This window comes from Ctenopharyngodon idella, chromosome 21, assembly GCF_019924925.1.
Source record: "Ctenopharyngodon idella isolate HZGC_01 chromosome 21, HZGC01, whole genome shotgun sequence".
NCBI lineage: Eukaryota > Metazoa > Chordata > Actinopteri > Cypriniformes > Xenocyprididae > Ctenopharyngodon > Ctenopharyngodon idella.
In genome coordinates, this window is record NC_067240.1 from 3,456,193 (window position 1) to 3,479,473 (window position 23,281).

At 38.0% G+C, this 23,281-nt stretch overlaps 1 protein-coding gene and 1 long non-coding RNA gene across 2 annotated transcripts in view; both read right to left on the reverse strand.

The window, feature by feature from the left end:
* Positions 1-857: 857 nt before the first annotated feature.
* Positions 858-5,059, reverse strand: LOC127503876 (uncharacterized). The gene is made up of 4 exons (XR_007927241.1): positions 3,010-5,059; positions 2,564-2,641; positions 1,190-1,333; positions 858-958 (listed from the first exon to the last, which is right to left on the reverse strand). It is a non-coding gene; the product is annotated as an uncharacterized LOC127503876 (long non-coding RNA).
* Positions 5,060-9,580: 4,521 nt separating this feature from the next.
* camsap1a (calmodulin regulated spectrin-associated protein 1a) overlaps positions 9,581-23,281 on the reverse strand; it is a 28,420-nt gene continuing 14,719 nt past the window's right edge. Inside the window, exons 4-19 of the mRNA XM_051878149.1 lie at positions 21,862-22,023; positions 20,663-20,743; positions 20,158-20,217; positions 18,712-18,853; positions 18,134-18,273; positions 17,665-17,761; positions 17,389-17,554; positions 17,121-17,206; positions 16,913-16,997; positions 14,305-16,264; positions 13,286-13,422; positions 13,015-13,202; positions 12,794-12,893; positions 12,408-12,523; positions 12,184-12,302; positions 9,581-10,815 (exon numbers count right to left, since the gene is read on the reverse strand). Of these exons, the coding sequence (XP_051734109.1) occupies positions 10,525-10,815; positions 12,184-12,302; positions 12,408-12,523; positions 12,794-12,893; positions 13,015-13,202; positions 13,286-13,422; positions 14,305-16,264; positions 16,913-16,997; positions 17,121-17,206; positions 17,389-17,554; positions 17,665-17,761; positions 18,134-18,273; positions 18,712-18,853; positions 20,158-20,217; positions 20,663-20,743; positions 21,862-22,023 (3,930 nt within the window). The 3' untranslated portion in view covers positions 9,581-10,524. The remainder of the gene's footprint in view (positions 10,816-12,183; positions 12,303-12,407; positions 12,524-12,793; positions 12,894-13,014; positions 13,203-13,285; positions 13,423-14,304; positions 16,265-16,912; positions 16,998-17,120; positions 17,207-17,388; positions 17,555-17,664; positions 17,762-18,133; positions 18,274-18,711; positions 18,854-20,157; positions 20,218-20,662; positions 20,744-21,861; positions 22,024-23,281) is intronic.

The window sequence follows — 23,281 nt, forward strand, 5'->3', positions numbered from 1 at the left end:
CATAATGGGTCTATATGACAGGTCCATAGACAGCAATATAATCAACACTTTCAAGGTCCAGAAAGGTACTAAAGACATCGTTAAAACAGTCCACGTGACTACAGTTGTTCAACCTTAATTTTATGAAGTGATGAGAATACTTTTTAAGCGCAAAAACAACACAAAAATAGCGACTTTATTCAACAATATCTAAAAAAATATACTAACAGCAATAAAATACTATATGTTTTAAGGATTAAATGTTACAACGGCTTACCATAATTCTGCTAGTATGTCAAATGCTTCATGAATGAATCACATCATAATTTATATTTAAGATGTATTAACTTAATCTACCGCACAGTCTGTAATGCTTAAAACCATTTTTTGAAGTTCTTATATCATTATTTTAAAGATAAGCAAATGATTTCAGACAATACAAGCTTTATAATGCACTGTAATTTATTAAATTGCTGCTGATGCGGGTCTTTGCTGCTGGATTCAGTGCAGCAGGAAGTAGGAGAGCAGAGAACAGCAGAGGAACAGGAAGCTCTGGGAGACACTCTGAGCACCGTTACACAGGTTCCACTTGCAACATGTGACATTCACACCAGGTCCTAAAATCTGTTCCAGCTCCTGATCACAGGCAGATTTAGATGCACATCCTTTTAAAGCACTGGTCTGATTTGAAGAAGTTCCTGAATTAAAAAGAAGAAGAAGAAGAAGAAGAAGTCAAACAGAAGTCAGTACCACACATCTAAACTTAATATATATAAGATTACATCAGATTTTTATAATGGCAACAGTGCAAACAGAGGTAGAATTGATAAAAGGGAAATATTTGTCTACTAAAAACTACTGTTCTTACCGTTTGCAGTAAAGCAGTAGTCTTCATTCCCCCAACAACTCACTGTTTTTGAGCAGTCCTTCCGATCACAAGTGAAACATCTCTTCCCATTGGGCTTATGAGAGATCAAATCTAAGAAATTTTTTTTTTATTATAAATGTATTTATAAATTCAATCAAACAACATTTCCTTAACTGTGGAATTTACAGTGCATTGAAAATAAAAATCCCTAAAAGTATCTTATCAGTGAAAGCAAAGAAGTCTGACTGTCAATATGCATGATCAATGTTTTTGTATTTGATTGAGCAACAAGCACACACTCTGCAGCATATACTTCAATTATAGTCAAATAAAGGATGATACCTGGGGCATCTCGATTATTGCAAGAGTTGGTGTTACAGCATTGGACAGAATATTCCTTTCTCCAGCAGCCTGTGCTAAAAGACCAGCTTGTACATTCACGTGGCATAACACATCTTTTAGAAAAGGTTTCCGTCTTTGTGCCAGCTAAATATAAAAGAGAAATAATTGAATGAGCAGTTCTGGTTTACATATTATTATAAAATAGAATTTAATATTTTAGTTTTTAAAATTAAATAAAATGTATTTATTTATTTATTGTTAAATTATTTAACTGGTTGGCCTAACACATTGAAAGCTATTTAGCCAAACAGCAAAAAAAAAAAAAAGTATCACACTTAGCAGAAGTCTTTGCTTAGTCTGTGATGTAGTTCATGTCTTTTTTTTTTTTCTTCTCCAGGTTAAACAGCCACAACCACATCCACACTATGGTGACCTACATATGTTCTTACAGTTAAAGTTTGCAGCACCATATATGTATATGTGTGCGTGTGTACCTACTTAAACATATTTTGACAAATGTGTAGCCATGAGTGAGCTAAATCTGACAAAAACCTCCTTTTGGGTACGTCATCATTTACAAACATGGCATAAAAATAAAGTTTTTTTGGTCACACTTTAGATTAGGGTCCAGTTCTCAGTATTAACTAACTATTTACTACAACTTTTGCCTCAATAAACTCCTAATTACTGCTTATTATTAATAGTTAGAAAGGTAGTTGTTAAGTTTAGGTATTGGGTAGGATTAAGGGATGTAGAATATGTGACCCTGGACCACAAAACCAGTCATAAGGGTCAATTTTTTTGAAACTGAGATGTATACATCATCTGAAAGCTAAATAAATAAGCTTTATATGGTATGGTTTGTTAGGATAGGACAATATTTGGATGAGATACAACTATTTGAAAATCTGGAATCTTAGGGTGCAAAAAAATCAAAATATTGAGAAAATCGCCTTTAAAGTTGTCCAAATGAAGTCCTTAGCAATGCATATTACTCACAAAAATACATTTTTGAAATATTTAATATATATCAATATATTATTGATACATTTCCCTGTCCCCACAAGGATGGCAATACCAGAAATCATTTTTGGACATTTTTGGTCCCCGTGAGGAAAACAACTTATAAATTATACAGAAAAACAGTTTTTAAAAATGTAAAAATGCATAAAGTTTTCTGTGATGGGTAGGTTTAGGGGTAGGGTTAGGGTTAGTAAACAGAAATGGAACGCCCGGATAAAAAAATGGAACCCCAACGTGTGTGTGTGTGTGTGTGTGTGTGTGTGCGCGCGTGTGAATTTTGATTTTTTTCATCATTGTGAAATACAAAGAATAAATGAATAAGCAGGCTGTAAAAATGAAGTAGCATTATACCTCTGTCACATATAACTTGGTTGCGCTGTAGGCGAGTTGAGTTCCCGATCCTTTCCATTGTTAGCTTTCTATACTGTCCTATCACAATAAAAGGCAAAAACGTGAATAACAAAAATCTTTAAAAAAAATATTAATAATAAAAAAAATAATACTTTGACACATTGTTTGGTATGACATACTGTACCTTGTAAAACTTTTAAATAACATTTTAAATTACTTTTTATGACCTTACATTAATTGAGAGAATACATGGAATACTAAAATTAGCTACTGAAAGCAAAAATATTGATATACCATGATAATACCATTTGGTAAAAAAAAAAACAAAAAAAAAAAATTAAATTGGCAAGATGCATGTGACAAATGTGAGGTCCACAAATGCCTGTTTTCACTTTAGCAGTACCAGTAGTTATAACAGTAAATCTGCACTATCACATTCAACTTACCATAGTATTCTACTGTTTTTGTACTTGCGCACTTATTACATGTCTTCAATGTTTTACAAGAAACTCCTTTTTGATACTGGCAATGATAGCAGTCCAGACAAAATCCTTAAATGACAAGGAGACAAAGAGAGACATTCAGTGAATCCCTATTTACACCCCAAAATTAAATATGCTATTAAATTTTTTACTGTACCTCCAGTGAGAAGAATGAAAAAAAGAGCAATGGAGACTTGCAGATGCATCTTGTGACGGAACAAGAATGAACAGACAATGTTTCATTTTCCTTTTATACATCTTCTCAAAAAGGGACCCTCATTTTGTCACTGCATTGGTTGCCAGTTGCCCACATCAAAATCAAGGAACTGTTGCTTGACACCCCTCTTTCAACCAATTAAATTTGTCTACTAAAAAACCACAGATTTGCAGCTGGTTGGGCAGCAAGAAAAGTGGCCAACACTTTAAAACCAGCTAGGTGGTCCAAAGCACTAAATGGTTTAGCTCCCCAGTACTTGAGCGAGCTCTTAACACATTATAGTCATCAAGCAATTGTCATCATTGCACTATAAGAATCGTCTAACACAGTGGGTCTCAACCTTTTTACTTCAAGACCCCCCTATTGTCCACGACAATATTTGAAGGCCCCCACACTCACAACTTCTATCCAATAAATTATTTTAGAGCTCTTCAACTGCTCATTAATGCAAATATCTAATCAGCCAACACAGCAACTCAATGCATTTAGGAATGAAGACAATCAAGATGATCTGCTGAAGATCAAGCTGAGCATCAGAATGAGGAAGAAAGGTGATTTAAGTGACTTTAAACATGGCGTGGTTGTTGGCGCCAGACGGGCTGGTCTGAGTATTTCAGAAACTGCTGATCTACTGTGGTTTTCACACACAACAAATCTCTAGGGTTTACAGAAAATGGTCTGAAAAAGAGAAAATATCCGGTGAGCGGCAGTTCTGTGGGAGAAAATGTCTTGTTGATGTCAGAGGTCAGAGGAGAATGACCAGTTCGAGCTGATAGAAAGGCAACAGTAACTCAAATAAACAATGCAGAAGAGCATCTCTGAACACAACACTTCGAACCTTGAAGCAGATGAGCTCCAGCAGCAGAAGACACACCGATGCCACTCCTGTCAGCTGAGAACAGCAAACTGAAGCTACAATTCACACGGGCTCACCAAAACTGGACAACAGAAGACTGGAGAAACATTGCCTGGTCCGATGAGTCTGAATTTCTGCTGCGACATTCAGATTGTAGGGTCTGAATTTGGTGTAAACAACATGAAAGCATGGAACCATTCTGCTTTGTATCAGCGGTTCAGGCTTGGAGTGTAATGGTGTTAATAATCTAGATTTTTAGTTCTTTTAGCTTATTTTAATGCTTGTTTTGTCTATTTTAATTTTAAGTCATCTTCAGGCCCCCTTGGAAATTTGTTGCGGCTCCTAGTGAGCCCTGACCCCCTGGCTGAAACCACTGAGTCTAACAAATCTCAAGGTGTCCGTTTTAAAACCTCATTAATACAAAAACTGTGTGGTTATTAACACATCCTGTGATACAGAGGAAGTGACCCAATTAAGCCTCGTGTACCATATAAGGCCACTTGTTTGTTTTTTTTGTTTGTTTTTTAAGTAATTTGTTTTCTACCAAATGGACATATAAGTCACTTCTTTATTTGAAACTAGTATTTGAGACTGTTTACCACCCAAAATGGCTTCAAAACACATGGAATATAGTACACAATTCATATAGACTACTGTTATGATAATATTTATGGTGCTTCTTTTGTCCTTTTTGGAGCTCAATGGCCACCATCCACTTTCTTGGAAAAGGGTACCTTAGACATCTCTTTACATAATCCATTGTAGAAAGAAAGGTTTGGAAAGACATGAGGGTGAGCACATGATGACTTCATTTATTTTTGTGTGAACTGTCCTTATATTAAAGGGATAGTTCACCCAAAAATGAAAATTCTGTCATCATTTACTCACCCTCAAGTTGTTCCAAATCTGTATGAATTTCTTTCTTCTGCTGAACACAAAAGAAGATATTTTGAAGAATATGGATAACCAAACAGTTGATGCACCCCATTGACTTCCATAGTATGGGGGGGGGGGGGGGAAATAGTGGAAGTCAATAGGGTCCATCAACTGTTTGGTTTTCAACAATCTTCAAAATATCTTCTTTTGTGTTCATCAGGTTGTAACAGGTTTAGAACAACTTGAGAGTAAATGATCATTTCTGAGTGAACTATCCCTTTAAGCTGTATGAGGTTTGAATCTGAAAGCTAATAAAATTTATTTAATAATAAGTGTATTGTAAGGGAAAGCAACACATGCACAGTTGCACACTTAAAATCTACACATCCACCTGAACTTCCTACATTTAGAATTAAATAATTAAATTTAACTACTTTAAACATTGCATGTGTTAAGATGAGAGACTTTGTTGGAAATCTGTTCAAATATCTGTCATAAAATGTGCGTGCAAAGCATTGGGTCACATGTCTGATGTGATGCAGTGCATGTCGTGTGGCTAAAATGGTTTTTCCATCTTAACCAGCCACTAACACATCCACACAGTGGGGAACTTGTGCTGCCAATCACATAAACCCATTATAATAAATGTCACATTTAGCTTTAATATTATTTATATTTTTTTTTACTGGCCCAGTTGGGCCAGTGATTTTGATTTTTACTTGCCCTGATGTTGAAAAAACAAACATGTATGCTTCACCAACCCAAATTCTATCCAGTATTTCAGGAAACCTGCCAAGAAAAATGCAAGAATGTCTTTTGATTAAAAAAAAAAAAACTAGGGAAATAAAATGTATGTGGTCCAGAAATGCCTATTTTCACTTTAGCAGTAGCAGCAGTTATAACATTAAAACTGCACTTTATTACATTCAACTTACCATAGTATTCTACTGTTTTTGTCTTCAATTGAATGTCTTCAATTTTGTACAAGGACCTCCAGGCAATCATAACAGTCCAAAGAGATCCTTAAATGACAAAGAGAAATTGAGTGTCTCCCTATACACCCCAAAATATATTAAGTGTGCTATTAATTGTTTTCTGTACCCAGTGAGGAGACAGAAAAGAAGATTAATGGAGACTTTTGCAGATGCATTTTGTGATGGAACAAGAATGAAAAGGAAAAGGTTTCATTTTCCTTTTAGGTCTGCTCAGAAAAGAGGGTTTTGCACCTCAGTAGCCACATCAAAAACAAAAGACTGATGCTTGTGGTATACTGTCACAATTAAACACAAACTGTCACGGAATAATCTGAAAAACCCATCTTCTAGAAACATCTGACAGCCCAAATTCTTAAAAGTCCCCTGTAGTCAATAATTGTATCCATTAAAACTCAAATGACACATTTAGACATTTTTTTCCTGTGAAAAAAAATTTCATCGTGCCTTAAAATAGCTTGCATGTAACTCTACACCCTTGCTTCATTTATTATACACGGATCTATGAATATGCTAATTAGCCCCGCCTCCACTCACTCGCACGAGCTCAGAGATCTACTCACTCAACTTACTGAGGTAAACGCTGCACTATGGTATCGCTTTTTACAACGGAGACATAACGGTAATTAAAATGATTAGCCTTTTGCTTGACTATGTTATCAAACAGCTAATAATGTGTTGCTAATGTTACACAAACCATGTTCAAGTTCAGAGTCAGGCTGTCTTCTAACAATCAGAATCCTTAGAAACGTTTTAAACAAGGCATAAAGTTCATCATAACATCGTTATATACATCATACACCCGCTTTATTGTTAAATCTACCCGATTTTTTTTTATATCAACAGAAAAATATACCGGGATAACCTGGCTTCAGAGCGGTTATGGTTAATGATATGCTGAAGGCCGCCGGCACGTTGACATGATTGGTTATAAGGTAGTTTGTGACGTCACCGACACCAGCGATTTCAAACCGTTTTTTTTTTTTTTTTTTTTTTTTTTCCCACAGCAGTTTTAAACAGAAAATACCATAGATTGTAAAAAAAAAAAAAAAATATGGACGTAGTGTCCGTAACGTCTGAAGAGCATTTTTGAAGCGAAAATGAGGCCGCTGCCATCTTAGCAGCGCGTCACTCCCGGATAACTGAAAATGGGCAAACAGGCGGGACGTGCCTGGTTACTGACACCACGCTCACCTAGCTCGATGTGATCATGTTATCAGGCTAAGAAGCTATCTATCTGTCTTAGATACTATCTAAAATATTAATAAAGATAAGTCATATCATTTGAAAGTTCTAAATGTTTACTGTCAATATACAGTGTCTTTTTTACGATATAGATGCTCCAGCACCAGTAATTGTAATTTGTGTCGGGTGTGCAAATAACAACATGAAAAATCAAACAGGACTTCATACCTTTATAATGAAATGGCGATCGCGAGATGAATCCAATCCGTTGCACTTGGGTAAAATGTCCACGAGTGTCCATTGAAAAACAGTACTTTTTGTCCACAAAAGCGCTAAATCCATGAAATATTGATATATTATCCATTGTTTGCATCACATTTCTCCTGAATGATCTGCTCTCTATCATCGTTCTTCAAGAAATTATGCAACCTGAGCAGCGTTTATGTTGTAAAACTGTATATGATCATGTATCTCACAAATAAATTTTGTTTTATATCCTCCCGCCATTGTCATCGTAGTAAATCTCAGGAACAAAACTTTTAGCCAATGCCACGATCCAACAACGTGTGTTCTGTTTATCTTCAGCATGAGTGCACATGTACACAGATGCACATCTGTCTCGAGTCTCGACCATTAATGCAGCAAGCCATATTATTTTATAATTGTATATATTATTATTTAATAATTGTATAAAATAATCCCGAAAAAAAAGCACAAACACGGCAGAGATGCCAAATTCAGCAGCTGGAATTAGCTGAGGTAAAGTGACGGCTCACAGACAGCAGCGGCAATCTACCTGTCACTCAAGTGACCACGCCCTTAATTATGCAGAACTTTAAGGCTTAATATAATTTAAACGGATGAGTTATAAAAAAAAATTCACCCCCCTCAGAGTTGTCATGAAGGGCAAAATTAGCTGTATAGACCAAAACCACAATTTGTACCAAGCTGTAAACATGTTTTTTTTCTGCTGTAAAGTTGGCCATTTTAACATGGGACTCAATGAGATTCTGCTCTCTTTTGGAGACTGTCCCTAGCGGCCAGTCGATGAATCGCAGTTTAAGTCACTTCCGTATTAGCTTCTAGAGAAACTGGGGGAGGTTGCCGCTTGGAAAATACTCTGCAATGGTGTTGACATGATTTTGCACATGATTTGTCTTAAATCATATTAAAGGGTTAGTTCACCCAATAATGAAAATTCTGTCATTTATTACTCACGCTCATGCCGTTCCAGACCCTGTAAGACCTTCGTTAATCTTCGGAATGCAAATTGAGATATTTTTGTTTAAAATCCGTGAGGCCTACATAGGGAGCAATGATATTTCCTCTCTCAAGATCCATTAATGTACTAAAAACATATTTAAATCAGTTCATGTGAGTACAGTGGTTCAATATTAATATTATAAAGCGACGAGAATATTTTTGGTGCGCCAAAAAAGTTAGTGATGGCCGATTTCAAAACACTGCTTCATGAAGCTTCGGAGCATAATGAATCAGCGTGTCAATCCGCAGTTCGGAGAGCTAAAGACACGCGATTATAGCAGTTTGGCGGTTTGACACGCGATCCGAATCATGATTCGACACGCTGATTCATTACGCTCCGAATCTTCCTGAAGCAGTGTTTTGAAATTGGCCATCACTAAATAAGTTTGTTTTTTTTGGCACACCAAAAATATTCTCGTCGCTTTGTAATATTAATATTGAACCACTGTACTCACATGAACTGATTTAAATAAGTTTTTAGTACCTTTATGGATCTTGAGAGAGGAAATGTCATTGCTCCCTATGTAGGCCTCACGGAGCCATCGGATTTAAACAAAAATATCTTAATTTGTGTTCCGAAGATCAACGAAGGTCTTACGGTGTAAAACGGCACGAGGGTGAGTAATTAATGACAGAAGTTTCATTTTTGGGTGAACTAACCCTTTAAAACACCACATAGACATATAAACAACATTAAAAACTTGATTTTCACCACAGGGGGACTTTAAGACACATGCATAATATACACACTACTGGTAAAAGAAATCTCTCATGTTTATAAAATACAATTTCGATCAATTTAATGTGTCCTTGCTGAATAAAAGTATGAATTTCTTTCTTTAGAATGCGGTAAATTACTGAACGATATGTGAAATGAACAAGAAATGACAACCAATTTTTTTCTGCCGTGTGTATGTGGATATTCACAATTTTTTAACGCAATGATTTGAAAAGGAAAGTCAAAATGCAGTGATAAATACATAATCAAGTGCTGCTGCCTGTTGGACACAAGGACATCTAACTTTTTGCTTGTTGAAGAAGAAAAAAATGACTTTGTTAAATCCAATGTTACAGGAATAAAAATATTAAGACGTTTTTTATTTCTATGATGGTCAGACGGCTAAAATTACACCACATGAGACGTCATTTTGGTTGTATAATTTATTAAATTTCAGTGTTCTTCTTTAAAATAAATATATGGTAAATAATAATAATAATAATAAAGAAATGTTAAAGCAAAGTTTTGTACAATCCAAACATATACAACAGAAAGCCCTGCTCACAGGAGACCCTGGAGTGCATACATTCTTTACTGAACACACACACACACACACACACACACACACACAATCAGTGGCAATGTGTTTCTATGACAATCTGGTTCCTCAGTGAAGTACATTAATACTGTCAGCAGCTAGTGTGAATACATGTAAGAAAAGACAAAGAAAAGATGGATAATACAGAACCATTTCATGATAAATCATTTTAAAACCATGAAGAGCTGAAGGTCAACATCCACACACACACACACACACACATCCCTTGTCACATGTTCATTGCATTGCACTGCTAAAGTGAGTGTCACGTATGAACAGCAGCATATGGAGAGGTATGAGAAACTCAAAACACCAGAAGCATTCGTACGCACATCCGTACGCGTCTGTGTAACCATAGTACATGATTCATAATTCAAGTAGTGGGAGTGTTGTCTTCCGTTCCTGTGTAAATTAATACTATGGTAAAATCAAACAGAAAAGTGCCACATGCAGATTTCTGCCTAAAAAAAACAACACTGAACGATGACATAATTCTAAAACACATTCATTAACTCTGTCAATCAAAAATCAAGCTCCACCCACTTCTGACTTCCTCAGCTCTGCTCATGTCACAGCGCAGTGGCCAATAGGAGCGCAGCAGCTGGTGAGCTGATAGGAAAGCAGGAGTCTAGTCTGGAATTTGAGAAGCTCGTGGACCAATAGGATATTAGGAGGCCTGCTCATTTGCAAAACGGCAGTTTAACAAAATGGAATAGAACCCAGTAGCCAATCAGAAAGCAGCAGATCTATCTGACGAGCCAATGGAAACGGGGATCATTTTCTCTTGGAGGTGCTCGGCCGTTTGGCCTGCCACAGGTGACTGTGGATGGTGAGAGCGTCTACGCTGACCGAGACGGACTTGGCGGGAATGACGGTGAACTGCTTGCGGTCGGAGCTGTATTTGTAGAGTCTGTCGATCATTTTGCGGCTGATGGATCGCGGCCCGGTGCCTTTGAGCTTGACGATCTCCTCTGTTTCGGGGGAATAGATGTACAGCGCCCGGAACTGACATCCACCGTCACGGAAAAGGATTATCAGGTGGTTGGACTCGCATCGCTCGATTTCCTGTGGATTTATGGCAATGACTCGTTACATATTCAGACATGTACAGCTGGATATAAAGATGCATATAAATATAGAAACTATATAAGTTTAGTATGTAGCTGTTCATTTTAAACTTTTTTATATTATCATACAATACTGTCTTGATAGTAAATAATCACCTATTTATCCATCCATCCATCTATTCATCTATCCATCCATTGATTTATTCACTCATCCATCCATCGATTTATCCATCCATCCATCCATCCATTCATCCATCCATCGATTTATTCATCCATCCATCCATCATCTATCCATCCATCCATCCACCCATCCATCTTCCATCGATTTATTCATCCATCCAGCTATCCATCCATTAATTTATCCATCCACTGATTTATTCATCCATCCATCCATCATCCATCGATTTATTCATCCATCCAGCTATCCATCCATTCATCAATCCATCCATCCATCAATTTATTCATCTATCCATCTATCTATCCATCTATCCCATTTATCCATCATCCATCATCTATCCATTTATCCATCCATCCATCCATCCATCCATCCATACATCTATCCATCCATCCATCCATTTATCCATCCATTGATTTATCCATCCATCCATCCATCCATCCATCCATCCATCCATCCACTATCATCTATTCATCCATCCATCCATTTATCCATCCATCCATTTATCCATCAATCCATTTATCATCCATCTATTCATCCATCCATCTATTCATCCATCCATCCATCATCTATCTATTCATCCATCCATCCATCCATCCATCTATACATCTATCCATCCATTTATCCATCTATACGTCTATCCATCCATCCATCCCTCCATTTATTCATCCATCTATCATCCATCCATCTTCCATCGATTTATTCATCCATCCATCTATCCATTTATCTATTTATCCATCCATTTATCCTCCATCTATCTATCCATCCATCCATCCATCCATCTTCCATCGATTTATTCATCCATCCATCTATTCATCCATCCATTCATTCATCTATCCGTCCATCGATTTATCCATCCATCGATTTATCCATCCATCCATCCATCCATCCAATAGTATATAGTAATGGTTCAGTATATACTGCATACTATTTTTAAGGTATATGAAACAGTACATAATATGCAACAATAAACATTAAAAAATAGATTAAATAAAAATAGTTTCAGTGTGCTCTGGTTGTAAACTACACATTCTGAGAAATGCAGTAGTTCATAAGCATGCAGAATATGTGCATACTGTGCACAGTATTCATACTATGAACTGCATAAATAGCAAAAATAATATGTAATAGCAAGAATAGTATGGTAGAATAGTATATTGAACATTCTGCTGTCATAGTATCCGCACTCACCTCCAGAATGGCGTTCTTCTGTGCTTCATTGACTTTTCCCGCCAGACAGCAGTGAGCGATGGCATTCTGGATGATCGGTTTGTTGGACTTCGCACTAGGCTCCTTAAATAATCTGGGCCCTGAGGACAGAAAGGGGAAAACACAAACTGAGCTAATGATGCTAAAAACAAATAACATAATAATATAAGTGCATTGAAGAGGAGCTGTAAATGTGTGTATCTCACCATTGTATTCTGCTACAGATGTGATGGATGAGGCCGTTGAGCCGTTGTCCCAGTCTCGTTCCATGTTCCTGCTCGGATTTCGACTCAATATGGGAAAAGATTCCACAGACTCTCCCCTACAACACACATCCGGGAATTATGTTATATATATATATATATATATATATTAAAAATACATACAAAAAAGCGATTAACTTTTGACGACATGATGGGCAAATCATAAGTACTAAAAATGTAATCAAATTTTTAAAACAGGAAATTTCAAAAGGAATCATGCAGGTTTTTGAGCAATATGAGGGTAAGTAGATGATGAAAAAAATCAAAATTTTTTGTAAAACCTATCCCTTTAAGTCTAGAGAAGTGGGCCACACATCCGTGATCCTCACCTGTGTGAACTGGCCCCACCTGACGCCACACTGTCACCTTCAGTAGCAGCAGAGGCCAATGAGAGAGAAGATCCGGAGGGAGCAGAACAGAGACTAACCGCTGGAGAGAGAAAGAGTGACGTCACCAGCTCAAAATCAAATGCAGTATGTACAGATGCACAAATTAATGCTTTCCAAGTGAGAGTCAGAAATACAGGCACATCAAAAGTGAAGTTTCTTACGAGCAGAACAGGAAGATTCAGCTCGATGTAGCGATTTAGGGCGTGGCCTTCTGTTCCGTGGGCGTGGTTTGGTCACACCCTGCTCCTCCAGTAGCTCTTGCTGCTTCTTGCGCAGGTACTCCTGTTTGATCAGCTCCCTACGAGCCTTTTCTTCCTCTTTACGCACACGGTCTTCCTCAGCTTTTCGTCTGACACAAACACACATAAATGACAGCTGAAACTAGAGAAAAGCTCTCCTATTTACTCACATTATATCTGCCGTGACTGATACCTGGCTTCATCTCGTTTGAGCTCTGACTCCACCTCCAGCTGCTGCTTACGTATTCGTGCCTCTTCGGCCTTACGCTGCTGTTTAAGAAGGAACGCCGCCCTCTTTTTAGCCAGCTCGTCCTCTGCTTTCTGATCATCCTACATACAGGAAATGAAAGCAGAGGCATTGGTTTTCAAACAAAAAAAACAAACAAACACACTAACCAGGCAACAGGAAAGGTCACACATGATGTAGGCGGAAGTACCGAGTGAACGTGCAAAGACTAAGTCAAATGGCCTTTACAAAAAAAAGGTAAAACAACGATGTCGGACGCTTTTGAAGTTGGAGGAGAAAATGAGATGGAGTTTTTCTCCCTACCGCGGTACTTCCGCCTACATCACGTGTGACCTTTCCAACGTGATTACGTAATGCGTGGCGCAACGCAGAGCAGTGCAAGACGAGCATTTGTGGTTAAAAAAAGTATATAATTTTTCATTTTTTTTTAGAAAATGACCAATTGTTTCACTAGATAAGACCCTTATTCCTCTTCTGGGATCGTGTCGAGCTCTTTGAAGCTGCACTGAAACTGACATTTGGACCTTCAACCCGTTGAACCCCACTGAAGTCCACTATATGGAGAAAAATCCTGAAATGTTTTCCTCAAAAACCTTAATTTCTTTTCGACTGAAGAAAGAAAGACTACCATCTTGGACGACATGGGAGTGAGTAAATTATCAGGAAATTTGAATTCTGAAGTCAACTAATCCTATAAAAAGCAGTAATTAGGAGTTTATTGAGGCAAAAGTCACAGTTTATATTGTTAATAGTGAGAAATGGACCCTAATCTAAGGTGTGACCATAATAATAATTAAAAATCTACAGTGTAGACAGCATCACTGATTATAATGGGCTCTATCGTCTTTTGTCGTGTTTTACTGCTCATGCTCAGTGTAGACACAATGTAATAATAATAATAATAATAATAATAATAATAATAATGGCAATAGTAACTATAAACATTTGTGAAAACACTCTGGTACCTTGAAGAAGAAGCCCAATCCGGACTTCTGTTCACCATCAGGTTCTGCGCTTCCTTCTGACGGTTCAGCCAGTTCAGATAGGTCCACTTCAATCAGCTGTGCTTTCGTTCGGTTTTCCTCAGATGGAACCGGAACGTTCTCCTTTCCAGAGCCACCAGACTCACTCTGCTCCCGAGTTGGATCGTCAGGTGACTGTTCCACGGAGGGGAGTTCGGTTTGGGGCGAGTCAAGGCTGTCGGCGCATCTGTTTGCAGATTCGTTCAGTTTGAATGTAGCATTCCGAATAATTCCTTTCAAGCCACACCCACCCTCTTTAACCACACCCTCTTCCTCATTCTCAGCCCGGGGGGTCCTGCCACCCGGCGTCGGAGTGATTCCTTTCGCTGCTGGACGACTGTTGGTATCTTTGCTCAGTTTGAGGTCGCTAGGTTTCGCTCGAGGCGTACGACTCGAACTGAGTCTGGGAGGACGCTTGGTTGCGGTGGAAAGAGTTTCCGTGAACTGCACGGAAAGGCGTGACTTAGTCTCGGGCTGCTCCGGCGGGTGTTCGTTTAAGGTCGGCACAGTGCTTGGTTTGGTTTGCGGCTGTTCTTGCGGGGACTGGACGGTCTGTTTCATGAGCAAGTCCTGCTGGAGAGACAGCTGCATCATTTGCTGCTGTATCGCACTGATCGCATCGTTTAGGAGCTCAATGGAACGGCTACATTCGCTGAGATCTGGCTCTCCGCCCACATCGTCTGAAGCTCCACCCCCTCCTGTGACACTCAAACGATTGTCCTTATCCTCCTCTAATGGTGTTACCGACGTTTCTTTATGTTCTGAGTCCTTTCCTCGAGCTTTCAGAACCTCAACGCATGCATCGTCCTTCGCAAGCAGTTTCTCTTTAAACACAATTTCCGTTTTGAGTGGGTGTGGCAGTGTGTCGCTCCTCCCCTTTTTAACGACATGCAAGAATGCCACCTTTCCTAGCTGCTGCCGTTGGCGTGCCGACAAGTTCTCCATCTTCCTTTTCTGCATCTCGATCGCACGCCGTTTTTCCTCCAACTGCATGCGAAGGTGCACAAGTTCGGAAGCGAGACCAGGTCGGCCACCTGGTGTTCCCGGACTCTTGTCCGAAGGGAAGTGCAAGCTTTCGGATCCATCGGGAGTGGTTGTCTGCGAGCTTGCAGTGCTGGCGCAACCATCGGGAAATCCAACTCTGTGTCTGCGGCGTTCTGCGAAACTCGTCATCCGGCCGGTCGACGTGCTGCTGGCCTGCGACAACACGCTAGGGCAGGGACTTGCCCGCCCGCTCGTACCTTCCTTATCTTCCCTTTCTTGCACACAAACGTCCTCACGCAATTTCACAGACTCCTCCTCCTCTCCAAGGCCCGTGCATTTCCTTACAGCTTGTATCAGAAGCACTTTGGAAAGCTCTTCTTCTTGAACCTCTACTTCATCCTCTTCCTCAAACTCAGAGTCTGAGACGATGTCCTCCCAGGCTCCGAGCGGACTGTCCCGCACGCACTCTGCGTCGTCATGCAGGAAGAAGCTTCCGGGGGATTGCGCTCGAGAGCTTTCTTGCTCTATGCTACTGATTGGAGTAAACGTCCGGTTGAGTATGCATTCTGTGGGCGTATACGTCCCCCGACGTCCCTGACCCCGTCCTTCGCCACTCTCCTCCCGTTTACTAATCCCCATTTTCTCCTTATTTGGTCGTAGAACCGCAGGTTGCAACGGTTCCAAGAAGAAACTCTCTCTGGATGCAGCCGCGCCCTCAGGGTTAATGACAGCCAATAGCTCCTCCTCTTCCTCCTGGTTGTCATAGTGACGTGTCTGGGAGAGGGGCTGGCCATTGATGCGGTGTCGTGGAGTAATGGAGATGACGTTGGAGGCTAAACTGTCCTTGCTAATGGAACGAGCCAAGCTGATATTATCGCCACATATACGTTCCCAATCCGTCTCCATTTGAGAGATGGGTCTGAGAAAACAAGGTTAAACAGGTTAGTCGTTCAGTCCAGGACTGGGCTATATAAACTGTGCAATGGTAGAAATGTGTCAACCTGTAGAGATTCTGCAAGTTGCAAATAAAAGGAAAAAAAAATTATCTAATGAGATAAATTAGTTTTCATTTGTAAAGTATTTAATTTGCTAGATTTTTCAGGCTTTAACACATTGTTATAAATAAATATGTTTTCATATAATTTCCAGTAAAAATAACAACATAGTGATGTTTTATGACTATTACCATATCACAATATTATTCATCAGATTGTCCACGCCTAATTATTCTATATGAATGCCATCTCATGTGACATCAGTGTTATTTTAGTTTATTTGTTTTTGTGTGTACAGTTTTCATTTTAAATTTAGGTTACGTTTCAGCCATTTTGTTGTGCTTTTGGTGTTTTTATTATTTTTTAAATTTCTATTTAGCTTTATTTTTATTTCAGTTTTAGTTTCAGTAATTTTAGTACTTCAGTGTATTTTATTTCAGTTAGCTGCCAAGGCAACATTTCAAGTTTTATTTATATTTTATTTTAGCTTTATTTCAATTAACGAAAACAATTTTGATAGTTTTAAGTGTAGTTAACAATACCAATACTGTGACATTAGACTTAACCCTAACCTTTGTTTCCGTTCTGTCCAGGCAAGCTGTGATCCAAGCATGAGTCCATCCATACGGGACAAAGAGTTTGACCTATTCCTGAGCTCTGCTCACAGAAGGAGAGAGAGAGAGAGATATATAAAAATAGAGAGAGAATTTATCAATTTAATCAATATTATCAATTTAAATGCAATATTATGCTAAAAGTTTGATTCGAAGATGTAGTTACCTGAACTCTCCTCTGCCTGAGAGGGCTTCTGCTGTCTGTGCCGTAACGGGAGGAGCGGGTGGGAGGGGGAGGGGCTTCTATTTGTTCTGAAACAAAAACAAAATATCAGCTCTATTACAAGAAAAGGCAAATGGCCAGGTGCAAAAAGCCATGTGTGTGTGTACATGTATCTATCTATGCTATTTAATTGTGACAATATAAATGTAAACAATGTTAAAATACGTACTGCAATGTACAACATATCGTTAGGTACTTTAAACATACTTACACTGACAAGGACTCCTCAGGGTGCAAGTAATACCGCATACAACCGTCAGGATTGGCAGCTGTCGCCAGCGAGTCGGCTGAAGGAGACGGAGTTAAAAAGCTACGCTTAGTGGCATTGGATATGGGCACATGGGGACGGGAACTCTTTGGGTGAAGAGGCGCTCTCACTGTCAGATTGTCAATCACAACACAGCATAATAACAAAGAGTGAATAAGTCATGAGATGGACTTCTTCAGATAGAAACCAAGTGTGCATCTGAAAGTACTCGGTTCTTACCATCTTTAATCTCTTGTAGGTCTCTTGGCTTTACGAAGTCCGGCTTCACTACTTCAAACCACCAAAAGAGCTCAGCAATGAAAACCATCACGTTATGCTGGAGGAACAAGAGCAAGTCAGTCATACGTAAGCTCTGGTCTATAACCTAGTGAGCTGCTTTTGCCGTCTACTACCTACATAGGCGGTGACCTTCTAAAGCAGTATGCTAAATGGAACCTCATAAGTGACCGTTTTTGAACACTTTGCATACTCCGCACTAATAGCAATCCTCACATATCAAGTAAATTAGTTCAAATATATTAGATTAACATTTTTAAGGATGTTAGTTTAATAGTATAAGTAGATTTGTGTACAATGCATTCTGGGACTGTCTTAACAGTGAAGGATGCATATGATGCTGTCTTAATTCAGCCTTTGGTTTCTTAGAAGGCAAGTATATACTTTTATAGCAATATATTTAGGTATGGACCTTTAGCACGGGTGGGCCGTAGAGCAGGTCTTCAGTGTGCATATAAAAACACCGGTTCAGGTATTCGTTAGAAAACTCCCGCAGCAGATGGATGTTATACACACTATCCGACAGAGACGGCACCTCCTTCAGACATATGTCTAGTAGAGAAAAACAACTTTTTAAAAAAACATACATATGTATGCATAATTGTATACATAATTTCTAAATCATTCTTGCATTAATTGTTGAGTTCAGTTGAACATAGTTGGCATTGAATATTACAAATATTGTTGGCAATTTGTCGATGCCTACTACGTTCAATATATTAAAATTTGGGGTTAGTACGATTGTTACAAAAGAATTCTATTTCAAATAAATGCTGTTCTTTTGAACATTCTATCAAAGAATCCTGATTTTTTATTTAGAATCAATGCCATTTACACAATTTTAACTTTAAAACTACTTTAAAAATCTGTATAAATAATTTCTAAATCATTTATGCATACATTTTTGAGTTGAACTGAATGCAACCTTTTACATAAAGAATGAATTTACAGAATTATTCTGCTCATTTGTGGCCCAGTGTGTGTTTATACCATCTAGCCTCATGTATTCGGGGCAGTAGAAGTGGACGACCGCTAGCAGTGCCGCTCCATCGCAAACATCCTTCATCAGGTCCTCCATCACAGCCAGGTGAGGGAAAGGACGGCCGGACATGTGTTCTCTACGGTAACGTACCTGAGAGAGAGCAGGCAGGGACTTATAAAGCATTTAACCCAAATCAGACACATACACACAGTCTCTCACATACTAAATGACACGCTCACTTTAAGTATGACAGTTCACTCAAATATGAAAATCCTGTCATTTAACGGACTCATGTCACTCAAAAATATGTTTTTGTTCTTAGAAATAAACACGTGTATGTGTTTCCATAAAATGTATGGAAAAATAGCACTCTCTAGTGCTTTTCCATAAAATAAATGTTGATAGTATTTATGTCTGCTGAGATCTAAAAAAGACATAACACAAAAGTAGTCTGTAAAACTTAATAATAATAATAATTATATTACTTCATTTTAAAGCATTACATTCAAAGTCTTTGGATTCCATGATAACTCTGTGAGGAACACAATGAAATGTAAGATTTAGTGATTATTTGCTGAAAATCTTGCCTTCTGTCTTAGCTCTCAAATCTTTTTGCATCCTTACAATACACACAGATGACAGAATTTTCATTATGAGTGGAACAAACCTTGAAAATTAACATTTTCATGCAATTTTTTTGCATAATGTGGAATGTGTTGTGTGGCAAAGTGGCTTCTTCTGTGTCAATTATACATATTATATATTTTAATCCATCTAAAAATCCTGAGCCTTCTTGTTTTTTTTTTTTGCTGAGTTTTAAACTTTGCATTTAGTGTGTTGCTTTTATGAAAATAACACTTTATTTTGGTCTGTAAATCTACATAAGACCATATGTATCATAAAAGTAATTTCTCCAAATTCAGTTTAAGAGTAATTTTATTCCACTTTCTCTTCTATAGTGAGGGTCTGAAGGTCTTTGCCTCTACATCACAGATCCAAACCCTCTACTGTTGAAGTCAAACACCTTCAGCAAACACAAAATAAACCACAGAATGACACTTTGAATGATTGGATGTGTGGATGTATGAAAAGACAGATGGATGCATGGAAGAGTGAAGTATTGTGTGTGTGTGTGTTAAAAGTTTGCCACTCGATTTGAGACTAAAGTAAGATGTTTTTGAAAGAAGTCTCTTCTGCTCACCAAGCCTGCATTTATTTGATCAAAAATACAGTAAACACAGTAATTCTAAATATTACAATTTAAAAGAACTGTTTTCTATGTGAATATATATTAGAATTTAATTTATTCCTGTGATCAAAGCTGAATTTTCAGCATCATTACTCCAGTCTTCAGTGTCACATGATCCTTCAGAAATCATTCTAATATGCTGATTTGCTGCTCAAGAAACATTATTATTATCAATGTTGAAAACAGTTGAGTATGGGTACTGTACCACACGAGAGAATTCCACTGGCTCCAGCATGCAATGGGCCAAAGCGTTCATGAGATCAGGCTGAGACGGACAGAGACAAAACAACAAACAACAGAGAAAGAGAGAGAGGTGGAGAGAGGGATGAATGCATGAGATGCACAATGACACACACTCCTCCTGCCAAACATACACACACACTATCTAGTCATTTGCCCGGAGCATGACGTGGCGGACACAGGGGGCGCTGTGGCACTTACAGGCACGAGCTTCCAGTACCATTTTGAGGGAGACTATCCGACGGGAAGGGGCGGGACAAGAGAGACAAACAGGAAGAGCATAAAGGTTAAAAGTCGAGCAGAGAAAGAGGTGTAGGGAGAAGAGAACGATCAGATTTAAAAGCCATTGAATCTGATCAGAGAACAGGGTTAAATCGTGTAGTAAAATGCACAGTGAGTGACTCAACGAGGAGGCCTGCATGCTAACGGTCTACTATTGGATGGGTTACGAGACTTGTGATTGGTCAGACCTTCTGATGGCAAGGCGAATCTATCAGCGGCTGTTTCAACTTGAGTTCCTTCTCAGAGAGCTCTCTCGTCTTCAAGATCACCTGCAGCACACAAACACATACAGATCAGCATACTTGACATAATTGACATTTCAAACTGTGTCTAGATTGTTAAATTTGTTGAGACAAACTTTGAAGTTGGCTTGAGAAAGCCGGACCAGAAAGTTTGAAAAAGTTTTAAAAGTGTGAAGTTTAAAAGTCTTCAGTTGTTTTAGCATGTTGTTAGCATGATATACCATATTGCTAGCATGTTTTACCACATTGCTAGCACAATTTAACACTTTGTTAGCATGAATTAGCATATTTTAACACATTGCAAACATATTTAGTATGTTGCTAGCATGATTTACCAGATTGCTAACACAATTTAACACATTAGTAACATGAATTAGCATGTTGCTAACATGATTTATCAAGCTGCTAACAAGATTTAACACATTGCTAGCATGATTTAACACTTTGCTATAATGAATTAACATGTTGAATTAGTATTATTAATTAGCATGTTGCTAGCATGTTTTAACATGTTGCTAACATGAATTAGTATGCTGGTAACAAGTTTTACCACATTGTTAACATGAATTAACATGTTTTAACCTATAGCTAACATGAATTAACATGTTTAAACACTTTGCTAGCATTAATTAACATGTTATTAACATGTTTTACCACATTGCTAGCATAATTTATCACTTTGCTAACAGTAATTAACATTTTGTTAACATGTTTTAACACACTGCTAACATGAATTAGCATGGTTTAACACATTGCTAACATAAACTAACATGTTGCTAGCATGTTATAGCTAATAATATCTAGATTGTAAAGTTTGTAGACTAACTTTGATGTTGGCTTGACAAAACCAGGTCTGAAAGTTTAAAATAACTTTGAACCTCTGTAAGTTTGAAAGTTTTACTCAGAGAAAGTAAAAAAAAAAAAAAAAAGTTTCTAACAGTTTTTAACATGTTTTAACATGTTGTTAACATGGTTAGCTTGTTGCTAACATGATTTAACAAGTTAACATGTTTTAACATGATGCTAGCATGATTTATCATGTTGCTATCATGATTTTGCTACCATGATTTTGCTCCAACATAATAAAGAGTCTGATATACAACATTAGTATTAGATATATTAAAGGTACAGTAACAAAAACAGACCTTGTTGATCCAGAACAGCATGGCGTCCTCCATGTCGAAGGGAAGCTCTTTAGAGGCGCAGAAGGTGGAGAAGCGCTTGACACTTGCTACGACTCTCTCTACAGCCATCATCTCCACTGTGTACGCCATCATCAGAGCGTCTATCAGCGGAATATGAGAACTCTACACACACACACACACACACACACACACACACACACACAAAACAAATTACCCAAACAGATGATTCCCTGTATAAATAACATGAGAAAACGACTATATTCACAATTCTACCAAACTACGCAGTGCATACTTTCTGTGTGCAAAAATCTAGCATACTGTGCACAGTATACATACATAACAAAATCAAGTTAAATCAACTCTGCTCAGAGTACATATGGTCCTTCTCTAAATAGTGTTAAAATAACACTGAAGCAGAGTTAAAGTTAATGAGATAATTAAACAATTAATTAAGTGATGATTGAACATTAGTGATGAACGCCTGCTGTTAACAAGCAGAACCACTGAAGAAAAGAGAAACACAAGAACTATAACTGACTTCAGCCACAGCCTTAGATGAAATCAACTGAAGATAAAAATCGTTTAATCTCTGAAGATCTGAATAAACAACTCCACAAACAGCATTACCAGCTTCACTTATTACTAACCAGATTGACTTTATTTTCACATGTCTACAGAAGTACTTATTGAGATTTAACAGAGGTTTAGATGTTGTTTTTTTTAAGTTAGGCTCTTGACCCTTGTCTTTCTATGTTAGATTTTTCTCTGCAACAATGCATATGTTGTTGGAAAGCAGTGAGGTCAGTGCTTTACAGTGAGCAGATATTTGCTGCTTTTATATGATGGTATAGTCATTGTGAGATGGCCTGATTACATTCAAAGCAACTGATCATATGTTTTGTCATTTATACTTTTTGGTTTTGCATTACCAACCCTGTGAAACTACAGCATGAGAGGAAAGTGTTGCAGCAAACATATTTTGAATCATTTTAAAACCATGTAGTGCATAAAAAAAATGTTGAACTCCTGCATCATTTAGACACACACAGACATCAAGAATCAGCATATGAATCTCAACAATGGTGATACAAAAAACGCTTCACACTGCAATGCATGCTGGGTATCACCATAGGACAAAACTCTCATCATGCACTGCAGTATGAATAATTATTGTCAATACTGTTGAGGATTGTATGCTATGTTTTCATGTATAAGCCTGAGCGGTAATAGTCATTCATTTTCAGCATTGAAGCATTACAGTGACGTTTGTTTAATGGATTTTTTTTTTTTTTTTTTTTTTTTTTTGATTTTGTAATAGCCGAATCTTGGTCAAGAAACCAAAGAGAAAGAGACCTCTTTGTGATGTTCATTTGAAATGGCTTTCAAGCAGAAAATTCAAGCTGATCTGCTCCTCCAGTCT